The sequence below is a fragment of the Schistocerca gregaria genome, chromosome 3 (genome assembly GCF_023897955.1).
Source record: "Schistocerca gregaria isolate iqSchGreg1 chromosome 3, iqSchGreg1.2, whole genome shotgun sequence".
NCBI lineage: Eukaryota > Metazoa > Arthropoda > Insecta > Orthoptera > Acrididae > Schistocerca > Schistocerca gregaria.
The window spans coordinates 587,406,858-587,420,515 of NC_064922.1; the positions used below are offsets into that span (position 1 = coordinate 587,406,858).

A 13,658-nucleotide genomic window follows, 5' to 3' on the forward strand; every position below is an offset into this window, starting at 1 on the left:
GGGATGATGGAAAATAAATTTTGCATTAATGTTCGCAATGTTCATCCAGCACTGATCTGCTTCCAGAATTCGATGGCGATAAACCTGTAGTTCACGCACATGAACTTAAAGAGTCTCGCAGAAATGATCGATCAAGAAATTGGACTATTGTTGACACAATTTTTCTAGAAATAATTAATTTGGGAAAATGGATCACATTTCAATTACAGCTAGGTTTATCGTTCATACACCTCTTTAGTCATTATAAGTTGATCCCGAGTAACGTTTTCTCCCTTATTGCAGGCTTATCGACAATGAACGTCCGGCAAAGAAATCGAGGGCATCCTTTGGTTGGGACGACTACCACACATTGGACGAGGTGAGTCGATACTTTCGGTACACTAGTTGCAAAGTAAACGACAGATAGGAAATTAAATATTTAAAAATTTATCGAGAAATGCTTAGTTTAATACTTTGTAGACTTTTAAGCAGACTTGTACTTTAGTAGTCTCCATAAAGGTACTTGTAACTATGAAATTACTTTAAATAACTTCTTCATTTTGTTTCCAAATTTTATTGGCTTACACATAACTGCTTCAGTGACTTGGTTCACGTTTGGGAAGGTGCCAATGGCGTGGAATCGGCGTTTAAACATGACTGCTATATTTTACTATTGCTTCATTTGCGTTAGGGTATGAACAATAAAAATATGATACATTAGAAGTTAATTGATGTTTCTTATGAAGCTGAATACGTAAAGCAAATACAATAGGAAGTACTAATTATGGATAATACACCTAGACATCCTGGACAGGACAGACACTGTGAAATTGGAATGGCCAGGGCATGTTACCAGAAGATATGATGACCAACGGGCAAAGGGAGTGCTGGATTGGAGTCTAAGAGACGGAGACCGACCACGAGGAAAACCACCGGACCGATGTACGAAGACCTGCGGAAAATCATTGAGATCAACTGGCTGCATATCACCAAAGATCGTTGCTCACGAACGAAAAAGTTACCGACATATCTGAGCTCAATACTTGGAGAGATCACTTCATTTAATGATAGAAATGACTGATAACGATGACGTTCAGTGGATTTGTATTAGAGGTAATTAGGAAATTACTTCCAAAACCTTCTCCGTAATGTCGATCATGTGATTCGGTTCCCATATATTCATAAAGAAGGAGGGAGGTAACAAAACTCGATATATTAGTATTAAACACATGAGAAATTTATTTCGATACTTATAAAGCTTCAGAATTCTGGCCCATGTGAACACTAGGAGAGAAAAGAGGCTTACCAAGTTATGTGTTCGCATTACAGTTACGTAATCCTGTCACTTTAAACGATTGTCATCATTGTATGGAGTTCAGTACTACGCCATTTTCCAATTCATTCGCTGCTGTCTTCACCTTGTTGTTGACTACCTTGCACCCTAACATCCATGACCACAATGTAAATTCCCCACTATGTGTTTCTGTATGAAATTTAGCCCAAATTAACCTTCCACTCTATAAAAAGTCTATGTATTACCAAAACTTTTTACTCACAAACTGTTAATCGAACCTAAACTCATATGCTAACCTTTGACTAAAGGAACCTAATTTGGATTGAGCTGGAACTGGTCTGAATACAGCTCTTCTTTATATGAAATGCACAACTGAAGTAAAACAATTATTTGGCCCTAACCAAAATTTTTACTAACGCCGCGTCTTGACAAAATTGTTTCAGATTTCTCGAAAGCAAACAGCAACCAGGCAGCGGCTAATCTAGATTTTAAATTTAAAATAAAATTTCCAAACAATATTCAAAATCTTCTATTTGTATAGAAGCGGACAGTGAAAATTTGTAACAAGGCGGAGAACCGAAGCCAGCTCTCCTGCCTCAATTCTGGGCCTTGGTACAAATTTTCATTCAACGCTTCAGTCTATATACATAAAATCATATTTGTATGAGACCAGTAAAGACGCTGAAACTGTGTCATATCATTTATATAAACATTCAGAGTGTTGCATACTACAGTGTATGGTGCAAGATGGTAATGACAAACCTTCTTTAATGGGGAGAGTAACCCTTCCTATGAAATGATGCTCCCAAGACAACGGTTTTAGAATGAAGTTTGTATTCAAGAAGACAGAGTAAACCTTCGTCTTTACACATGATACTGGTCTGGTTAATATTATGCTTGACAAAGTGAACAACGATTTAAAAAGGGTACAATGTTAACAGAATATATTTATAAAAATCAAACAGCTTAAGCAGTTGATATGTTGGTGCATGACCCAGGGAAGTGAGGTGGTCTTTTTCTCAGCTCTGAGCAACTGGCTGAGAGTAATCATTCCGACAAACTAGCTGCGCAGTGCTGCAGAGTTACCTCAGACTTCTTCTCTTCAAAATAATAACATTATTCAAAATTTATATTCTTCTCGCCTTCCGATATGTACGTGATATTCATCCTTTCTGTGCTTTACAATAAATCTGTCTTCATCTAACAGATTCATTCACAAGTCGACACAGCATTACTAAATACGTCCATCACCTACCACACTTCAACTAAGAAAGTAATAGACTGCCACAACAAGACCAAAGATTGTTTAACAGTGACGTAACTTGCTCTCTCTCTGACGTGCACATCGATAACGTACAAAAATCAGACACGTCCACCTTACAACAGGTCCTGCACACTCCCGCCTCTGACTCTGCGCACTCCTGGCTTTGCATTTATTTTATCGTTAGAAGTTTTCTTCTGTAAATGATAATACATATACTTCTCACTTTGCCTTTCCTGACTAACACATTCTAATTGTGTCCTTTTAACTGTATGTTTAATGTCACACATCCTCACTGGCGTCCAGTTTCCCGGTCTTCAGCTTCCCCACATCGCATGCCTCTCGTCAGCACAAGCACGTGTGTTGCTATAAACGTGCATCCTCTTCTGTGCAGATAAACGAGTGGCTTGACTCGCTGGCCGACTCATACTCCGGCGTAGTGACTACAGTTGTGGGCGGCAGCACCTATGAGGGCCGAGAAATCCGCGGAATCAAAATTTCCTACGGCACCGGCAACCCCGCAGTCGTCATCGAGGGAGGTGAGTAAACTAGGGCGCCATCACCGATCTTGCATTCATTATTTGTCAGTCGATCATCACTGCTTAATCAAATTTCCTATCATTTGCGTTAAACAAGATCCTGTTGCCGTTTCTCTTTTATTATGCTTTGCTGAGTCTCTACTCTCCATGAAATCTGGATGGACTAATTGATCAGAAGCAGATGGACCTGCTACATAATACGGAACTGTTCACTAGATGTCACTACATGTGGAGCCATGTCGTATAAAATGGGACGGAAAGTATTCTGATGTCAGTAGAGAAGCAGTCACACTCAGGAGAGCTACCTTACTTCGATGGTGGACTAGTCTTTTCATGTCATCTGAGTAACAAATTCATCAGGACATTTCTACCCCTCTAAAGCTGCCGGTATCGACTGTTCGTGATGTGATTGTGAAGAGGCACGAACAGAGCTAGACCAAGAATTGACAGACCTGATGTACAGACGAACGGGAGCCATCGAGCAAGAGGGAGGACGGTTAAAAAAATCGCATTAAGTCAGCACAAGGAATGACTCTTGAGCTGCAAAGTGCTACCAACAGTCCAGTGAGCACATTGACTGAATGGTGAAGAAAATCCTCACAAGTGGCACATTTCTGTAGCCAGTGGCAGGCGACGCTTGAGGTGCTGCACAGAGCGACGCCACTGGGCAGTGGACGACTGGAGACGAGTGGTCTGCGTTGCACTGTGCTCTGCGGCAATCGGGTGCATCGCTTTGGTTTGAAGAACGCATGAAGATCGTTATCTGCCGTCGTGTGTATTGCCAGCAGTGCAGTGTGCTGGAGATAGTGTAAGAGCAAGCTGTGTTTTTCATGGTTAGGGTGTGGTGCCTTTGATGCATTTAAGAAAATCACTCAGTACGGAAGGTTTAAATGACTCTGAGCACTATGGCACTTAACTTCTGAGGTCATCAGACCCCTACAACTTAGAACTACTTAAACCTAACTAACCTAAGGACATCACACACATCCATGCCCGAGGCAGTATTAGAACGTGCGAACGTAGCGGTCGCATGGTTCCAGACTGTAGCGCCTAGAACCGCTCGGCCACAGCGGCCGGCAGTACGGAAGGATATGAAAACGTTTTGCAGCACCGTGCACTGCGTGAAGTGAAGGAGCAGTTCGGAAACGATGACTGTTTGTGTTAAGATGGCAGTACATCTGTGAGGAAATGATTTGTGGACGGTAACTTTCCTGAAATGAACTGGCCTGCCCAAAGTCCCTGCTGGAACTCTGAGATGAATTGGGAAGTCGACTTCACTTCAGACTTCAATGCTTAACAACCTGACTTTCGCTGATTTCTCCTCCGCGGACATTCAGACACCTGATTAAAAGTGTCCCTGGCTTTTAAACCGTCATAAGGGCAGAATATGGACACACCACATATTAATGTCCAGTAGAAGCGCTGCGGATATAGTGCAATTCATCAGTTGAATGTTACCTTTGGATGAGTTGACTGAAGTGTACTAGAACAGTTATAAATATTAACTTTTACATATGACTTGAGACCACAACCCGGTGGCACATGTTTCCGCCGAGAGTGGCGTACATTTTCATTCGGACCGCCGAACAATACTACGAAAGCACAATATGGTTTTATTTCATAATTTGTTTTCGGTTCTACAGAAGCGTTATATGACTGAAATCGTCTCATAAAGATCTCGTCGAAAAAAATATCACAGTTATATTAAACGAAAAGTCTGATTATTAAGGATGATGTGAGGACGTATTAGTCATTACTTATGAGTCTCTAGTCTCTGTCTAAATAAAAAGACATCAAAGACGTCTTTTAGGACTCAAAAGTTGATGTGCAAAAGTTGAGCGATTCATTCTCTCTACAAGGTGTCACTAAAACACCGACAAAGCTTAGTATATAGCGAGGGACCGCATGTTGTTTATTTTTCAAGAAAGAACTATTGTCTGGAAATGCATAGTTACGATACTGTCGTACGCTGGAGAAGGTACATGACCAAACAACTTCGGGTTTTGTTTGGTATCATGATTTACTACGCAACGCCTTAACTATCAGCGTAAAGAGAATTGCCCCTAACAAATAACATTCCTTCTCACTTCCGGAGCAAAGTTCCATAATTAAAATGATCAGTTCATCCTCCAGCTACAAACACTAAAATTTCCGCAGGCAGTGTTATTCCTCAATTTTACACACAAGCCAAATTATTTGTTAGCCAAACAGTTTACCGAAAACAATTGAAGAATCTTTGACGCCATCGTTCTCAAAACTCGACGCCCCACGGCATCACAACCCTGCATTGCGCGTCGTGCAATATACTAAGTGTTGTCGACGTTATTTTTTATACATCATGCATAAAAGAGCTAAAGAGCTGCCCTTTCTCTAATGATTTCATTAGAATGTCGTTGAGAGTCTGAAAAGCGCGCTGTTTGCAGGCATCCACGCGAGGGAGTGGATCAGCCCTGCCAGCGTGACATGGTTCATCAACGAGATCCTCACCTCGACCGACGCCAGCGTGAGGAGCATCGTTGAGAGCTTCGACTTCTACATCTTCCCTAACACCAACCCGGACGGTTACGTGTACACCTGGACGGACGTAAGTGGCTGCCTGCTAAATGTGGCCAAAACTGTTTTCCCAAAAAATTCTTGAGATTCGTAGACCGCACCGTTGTGTACGACTTCGTATACAATGGTTAGGAGACGTGGGTTACAGGGTGCTGCGCAGAGTCGTCGTAGGAAAGCTGGAAAGAAGTACAAATGATTGGCGAACAAGTTAACACAGTAAACAGAAGATTTACTTAACTTTTATTTGTCGCTACAAATAATGCAACAAGAAATACAGTCCTGCTCTCAGTGTTAACAAGAGGCTCTCTGAACTAAGGCAAGAGTGATGGTGTCGTAGTCGCGACTAGGCGGCGTCTGCGTAGCGTCAGTTGGCGAAGGGGCTCCAGGTATGAGTGGGCTGTCTGGCTGCCACCGGCTGCCTCATACTGCGGCGGCAGAGGGCGCTGGCGCTGGTCAAACGCAGCCGCTGTAGGTGAGACCCAGTAGGTGGGCACGACTGATGTGGGGGTCTGACAGAAAGCTGCGATTCTGTTGTCAACTCAGGTGATATCGAATACACGTCAGCATATGCATCATATTGCTGTTGTGCCTTGCACGCTAGTGTAATCCAGTCTGTCAAGGCTTCATCTTCTCTTCATAACTATTGTAACCTACATCCAGTTGAACGTCCTACTGTAGTCGAGCTGTGGTGTCACACTGCTGTTTTTAACCCTTACACTATACTCTACATGCAGATTAGTTATTTCTTGATTCCTCAGGATATGCTCTCTCACCCCCAGGGTTTCACAGGTCTCCTTGCAAATTGGTTATTTCTCGATGTCTCAGAATGTGTTCCGTCAACCTTACCATTTCACAGGTGTGTACGCTTCAGCTAACCGAGCTCCCAACATTAGAACTTGACAACGCAAGGCAACTTTTATCATACTCTGTATTGACAAAAGTCATGGGATAGCTATAGGCACACATGCAGATGGCGGTAGTATAATGTATAAAAGGTATTAATGGGCAAAGAGTTGGCGATGATGTCATTTGTACTCAGATGATTCATGTCAAACGTTTTCCGATGTGGTTATGGCCGCAGGAAGGGAATTAATGGAGTCTGAAACCGAAATGGTAGTTGGAGCTAGTTGCATAGAATATTTTCGATAATCGTTAGATACTTCAGTATTCAGAGATCTACAGTGTTAAAAGTGTGCTGAGAATACCAAATTTCAGGCATTTTCTCTCACTACGGACAATGCAGTTGTCGACGATCTTCACTTAATGACCGAGAGCGGTGACATTTGCATAGAGTTATCAGTGCTATCAAAGAACCAACACTGCGTGAAGTAACCGCTGAAGCCAGTGTTGATCGTACGACGAACGTACCCGTTAGGACAGTGTGCCGTAATCTGTCGTTAGTGGGCTATGGCAGCAGCCGACTGACCCGAGTCCCTTTTCTAACAGCACGACATCGCCTGCCATGCCTCCTTTGGGCTCGTGACCGAATCGATTTGACCCTAGACAACTGGAAAACCGTCGCCTGCTCAGATGAGTCCCGATTTTAGATGGTACGTTCTGAGTACGATTAGAGTGTAGTGCTGACGCCACGAAGCCACACAACGAGGTTGTTGAAAAGGCACTGTTCAAGCTGATGGTGGCTTCATGATGATGTGGGCTGTGTTAACACGAAATGGACTGGGTCCTATAGTCCTACTGAAACGATCATTTCGTGGAAATGGTTATGTTCGACTACTTGGAGACCATTTGTAGCCATTCATGGACTTCATGTTCTCAAAAAACGATGGAATTCTTGTGAATGACAAAGCTCCATGTCACTGGGGCACAACTGTTTGGGATTGGTTTGAAGAACATTCTGGACAATTCTAGCGAAAGATTTGGTCACCCAGATCGCCAGATTATGGGACATAATCGAGAGGTTAGATCGTGGACAAACTCATGCATCCGCAACATAGCCGCAGTTATGGACAGCTATAGAGGGAGCATGGCTCAATATTTCTGCAGAGGACATCCGACGCTTGTTTAGTCCATGCCACGTCAAGTTAGAGAACTGCGACGGGCAAAAGGAAGGCCGACACGATATTAGAAGGTATTGCACGACTTTTATCATCTAGGCGTACGATACCTAACTATACTGTTGTGTTCACCAGCTACATCTACATCTACATCTACATCCATACTCCGCAAGCCACCTGACGGTGTGTGGCGGAGGGTACCCTGAGTACCTCTATCGGTTCTCCCTTCTATTCCAGTCTCGTATTGTACGTGGAAAGAAGGATTGTCAGTATGCTTCTGTGTGGGCTCTAATCTTTCTGATTTTATCCTCATGGTCTCTTCGCGAGATATACGTAGGAGGGAGCAATATACTGCTTGACTCTTCTGTGAAAGTATGTTCTCGAAACTTTAACAAAAGCCCATACCGAGCTACTGAGCGTCTCTCCTGCAGAGTCTTCCACTGGAGTTTATCTATCATCTCCGTAACGCTTTCGCAATTACTAAATGATTCTGTAACGAAGCGCGCTGCTCTCCGTTGGATCTTCTCTATCTCTTCTATCAACCCTACCTGGTGCGGATCCCACACTGCTGAGCAGTATTCAAGCAGTGGGCGAACAAACGTACTGTAACCTACTTCCTTTGTTGTCGGATTGCATTTCCTTAGGATTCTTCCAATGAATCTCAGTCTGGCATCTGCTTTACCGACGATCAACTTTATATGATCATTCCATTTTAAATCACTCCTAATGCGTACTCCCAGATAATTTATGGAATTAACTGCTTCCAGTTGCTGACCTGCTATTTTGTAGCTAAATGATAAGGGACCTATCTTTCTATGTATTCGCATCACATTACACTTGTCTACATTGAGATTCAATTGCCATTCCGTGCACCATGCGTCAATTCGCAGCAGATCCTCCTGCATTTCAGTACAATTTTCCATTGTTGCAACCTCTCGATACACCACAGCATCATCTGCAAAAAGCCTCAGGGAACTTCCGATGTCATCCACCAGGTCATTTATGTATATTGTGAATAGCAACGGTCCTATGACACTCCCCTGCGGCACACCTGAAATCACTCTTACTTCGGAAGCCTTCTCTCCATTGAGAATGACATGCTGCGTTCTGTTATCTAGGAACTCCTCAATCCAATCACACAATTGATCTGATAGTCCGTATGCTCTTACTTTGTTCATTAAACGACTGTGGGGAACTGTGTCAAACGCCTTGCGGAAGTCAAGAAACACGGCATCTACCTGTGAACCCGTGTCTAAGGCCCTCTGAGTCTCGTGGACGAATAGCGCAAGGCGAAACCCATGCTGATTCCTACAGGGTAGATTTCTAGTCTCTAGAAAAGACATCATACTCGAACATAATACGTGTTCCAAAATTCTACAACTGATCGACGTTAGAGGTATCTGCACATCTGTTCGACGTCCCTTCTTGAAAACGGGGATGACCTGTGCCCTTTTCCAATCCTTTGGAACGCTTCGCTCTCCTAGAGACCTACGGTACACCGCTGCAAGAAGTGGGGCAAGTTCCTTCGCGTACTCTGTGTAAAATCGAACTGGTATCCCATCAGGACCAGCGGCCTTTCCTCTTTTGAGCGATTTTAATTGTTTCTCTATCCCTCTGTCGTCTACTTCGATATCTACCATTTTGTCAACTGTGCGACAATCTAGAGAAGGAAGCACAGTGCAGTCTTCCTCTGTGAAACAGCTTTGGAAGAAGACATTTAGTATTTCGGCCTTTAGTCTGTCATCCTCTGTTTCAGTACCATTTTGGTCACAGAGTGTCTGGACATTTTGTTTTGATCCACCTACCGCTTTGACATAGGACCAAAATTTCTTAGGATTTTCTGCCAAGTCAGTACATAGAACAGCTGAAGGAGATGCTGAAATAGCTAGACTTACGTTGTTCGCCTGTTTGTTTCGCCTTTGTAGTATTCTTAGCTTATCTGTCTGACGTTCTGCACAGACACCACTCAAAACTTTGGCATCAGTCTTTTTCTCGAATAAAGTACGAAAATGCATTGATATATTTTTACTATACAAGATTCCCCATAAGCACTGTCGAGAAATCAAGTCATGTACACTCGTTGTTCTCAAGTACAGGTGCAATTCTATGGGTAGATGGAAAAAGATTTTTCCGATCCTGTCAGAATTCTGAATCAGTTCCCGATCACTCCCTAGTTTTGAATCACTGGAGTCGTAGATAGTGAAGCACGTTCATGATATATTTCTTAACAGCACTGTTGATGAACAAAACTCACGTAGCTCAATTTTGCTAGGTTTCTCTACTTCTTACCCTTAAACCGACTGTTTGCACATTCGCAAAGATAAGTCATTTACGAACTAAAACTTGTTTAAAGTGAGGCACGTTTTCACCACACATTGTCTCACCCGCATCTCTTGGAAAGAAAATCTTCTTTCCTTGTACCATCACCAAGCTCTAAACACAGACTGTTTACTGAGGTATGATAAGAGAAGTGTTTCTCACGCCTTTTTAGCGATAGTCAGCGGCTGGTTAAGCTGGTCAGTCACATGTACGTCTATTTTTCAACTTTCGTAGAGTATCTTTCTGCATATCTTAATGTCCTTGATGTTCTAAACCGGATTACGAACTACTTCTGCGTTAGTGAATATAGTAAACACTGTTTTTTTTTATTTGGTAGATTTCGGAGGTATCTCTCTACAGCTGAAATTCAACCAATATTACCAAGGAAAAATTATTTCTGAAGTAGGTTATGTATTGAAGTTCTCTGAAATGTTCTACGCGCATAAAAAAACCTTTACATTTGCAGTTTTTGATATACGGCCTTTAAATATGTGTGCATGTATAAAAATGTCTTTAATGTTACTAACTTTCAGCCTCAAAATACTGAGAACATTTTGTTACGATTTTCATTAAATTACATGGAAAGTATTCAGTTCAAATTAGGTAAATACCACTCTCTAAACATAGTGTACATCAAAATAAAATAAAATTTACAAGTTGTCTCAAAACCCAAAAATACGTATGGGTGAAAACTGCAAGTAATTAATAACTGGTTTCCTTTATCATCTTCCTAATTTAGTTGATGAAAAGTTGGGTGAAAATTTTAATTTCATTTCAGATAGCTACCACATACATACAACTATACAGGTATTAGTTGTGACTTTAATCCACCCTCGAAATACCGGCGAAAATTCATGTTTAAAGTTGGTGGTGACATAAAATATCTTCCTAAATTCTATAAGTGCTTACTACTAAAATTATTTGAGCAATAATTTCGGGAGCCCACGCGAAGTAAAAATGATTACGAAAACGTACTTGAACACTTAACAACAAAAAATCATGAGCAAACAGGGAGCTTATTGAACGACGCATGGATTAGTGACCATTAGGTCGCTATATCGAGACTGGATACTGTAACGTCAAAATCCACCAAAGAAAAAGGCAAAATATATCTTTTTAGAAAAGGAGATAATAATTCGCTTGAAACCTTTCTAAGTGACACTCTCCACTTCTTCCAAAGTAACAATGGAAGCGTAGAACTGATGTGGCTTACAATCACAGAAAAACAATCGACGTGAGTTGAGGGTTATGGTATACAAAACACGTTTTAACAGAACAGTGTTACTTTTACATTCAGGCAGTGTATTGTCCATGTCTGACATGATTTAGTACTGCATATTTAAAGACGATTATGAGGGTGAGATGTTTTCGAACCATTGCAAAAGTAAATTGTAATTGGTAACTGCACATATATTTTGTTATTATCTATCTGAGGGTTTAAAACAGTCAGTTTTCTAAACTGTCAGTTCTTCCACAGGATGCTATATATTACTGATACGAAAAGAGCAGTTTTCTTCGGAAGAAATAAGGATGCCATTAGGCATGGGGACGGCCAAGTTTTTTTCTTTCTCCGAGGGAGAAATTTGCAGTAAACTAATTCAGAGGATAGCGTCTACACAGGGTTGCCAGGTGTGTCTTTCCGTTTCCATTCTGTGAAAGCTTTATGTGTGGAACAAAGTATATCACAAACAAACTGAAATGTAAGAAGTAGCTAGCTATCAGTGGTTGAGTGAGGTCACGTATTGGTGCGCTGTTCAACATATTAAATATTTTGCCTAACTTTGTTACAATTTCTGGAATGAGTTGCTAATTAGCTCTTCTGCAATAATAAGTCGTCTCCCGTAAATCGTTGCAGACTTTTTCAGGCCAGAATATGGCGTTGCAAGAATCACACAATCTTACTTCAAAAATTTTTTCAAATGGAGACATTACGGAGACTTTGGTAGAATTAATAAGGAACGTGAAGAATCGCTGTAAGTATTTATGTTCGACATTTTCAAGTCTCCTACATCTGATAACGCAGAGTACAGACAATTTATTTCATTGTTCATACGCAGGAAGCCAGGCTTCTGTTAACGTAATCTATTATAAAAAGTGCCTTTGGTTCAATATATTGACAGTTAATTTAACAAGTTTCACAATCTTATTTGAAGTACGGTACGTGTCATTACTTTACTTAAATCCTGTCGTAAAAGTACTATTTACTCTGTGGAAAAGTAACAGCAGTGAATGAAATGTTTATACGATTTATTATAGTAAGAACATGGGGACGCACAACATGGATTGATCACTGGAATCTGATTAAATTCCTGTTTCTTTAACTCCATTTAGCAAAAATATAAAGATTAAAGTAGCTCCAGTCTGGAAACAATTACCAATTGCATTTTTGGTTTGCCAAGTCCGTGTAAAAGTAATTAAAAAAGGAATCCTTTAAGATCTTTTAACTTTAGTTCTGTTACGGAAAACAATAATTCCATTTATTAAAATATAAATTCTTTAAAAACTCTAAGTTTAATGAACAGACTTTCATTCCAAATTCGTCCCTTCAGGATACAGAAACTGGTATTACCAAGCAGAATTACTGATTTTCAAAAGAGAAATTCTCGAGGAGATTTAGTATTGGTTCCTGACCCAGTGGTGAATGCTGACACTGTGCTTTAGCGGAAAACATTAATTATAAGAAAGATAATTTTAGGTAAGAAGTTAACATCTCGGACATATTCCGAGTCGTGGCCACCTTTGTGCTCAGACGGCAAAGACTACCAAATCCACCGGTTAGTCCCTCAACCGTTAGGGGTAAAACTCAATGTGACCCGGGGCAAGTAACGCTAGCAACCTGCTTCCCTGATACTATAAATTTGATGCTGGCAACAATCAGAGCAAAATACCTCGGACCTTTGGAGAAGACGGAGTCCTACCTGTAATTGACAAACAAGGGACTCCTAAGATACGACTCGGCAAACGAATGGTAACGAGATGGGGAGCTATTAATATCAATGGGGGCTACTCTGGGAAGAAGGTAGAGCTGGCAGAGGCTGCAAGTAAGATGGGGTTGGACGTTTTAGCTCTTAGTGACATTCGGGTAAGGGGTGAGAAAGAAGAGGAAGTGGGAGAATACAAGGTCTACATGTCAGGAGTCAAAGCAGGAATAGCACAATGGGGTGTAAGGCTTTTCATCAGGAAAGAAATGGAACCCAGCGTAGTTGCAATAAGGTATGTAAACGAATGACTGATGTGGATAGATTTGCCGGTGTCTAGCAAGAAAATTAGGACTGTGTCAGTATATTCGCATTGTGAAGGGACAGATGAAGATAAAATGGATAGTTTTTATGACGCACTCAGTGACGTAATTTTTAGAGTAAAGGACAAGGACAGTGTTCTGCTCATGGGTGATTTTAATGCCAGGATTGGAAATCAAACAGAAGGGTATGAAAAGGTTATGGGTAAATTTAGAGAGGATATGGAGCCCAACAGGAACGGGAAACAACTCTTGGATTTCTGTGCCGGTATGGGCTTAGTAATCACAAACTCTTTTTTTAAACATAAGAAAATTCACCGGTATACTTGGGAAGGCAGGGGAACCAGATCTGTCATTGACTATATAATAACAGATCAGGAATTCAGGAAGGCTGTGAGGGCCACACGTGTATTCAGGGGATTCTTTGATGACACTGATCACTATTTAATCTGCAGTGAAA

The 13,658-nt window shown here is 41.3% G+C and overlaps 1 protein-coding gene across 1 annotated transcript in view; it reads left to right on the plus strand.

Annotated features, from left to right (window-relative positions):
• Positions 1-13,658, plus strand: part of LOC126354196 (zinc carboxypeptidase-like) — a 57,246-nt gene that overhangs the window by 28,004 nt on the left and 15,584 nt on the right. Inside the window, exons 4-6 of the mRNA XM_050003649.1 lie at positions 283-358; positions 2,929-3,073; positions 5,497-5,657. Coding sequence (XP_049859606.1) covers positions 283-358; positions 2,929-3,073; positions 5,497-5,657 — 382 coding nt within the window. The remainder of the gene's footprint in view (positions 1-282; positions 359-2,928; positions 3,074-5,496; positions 5,658-13,658) is intronic.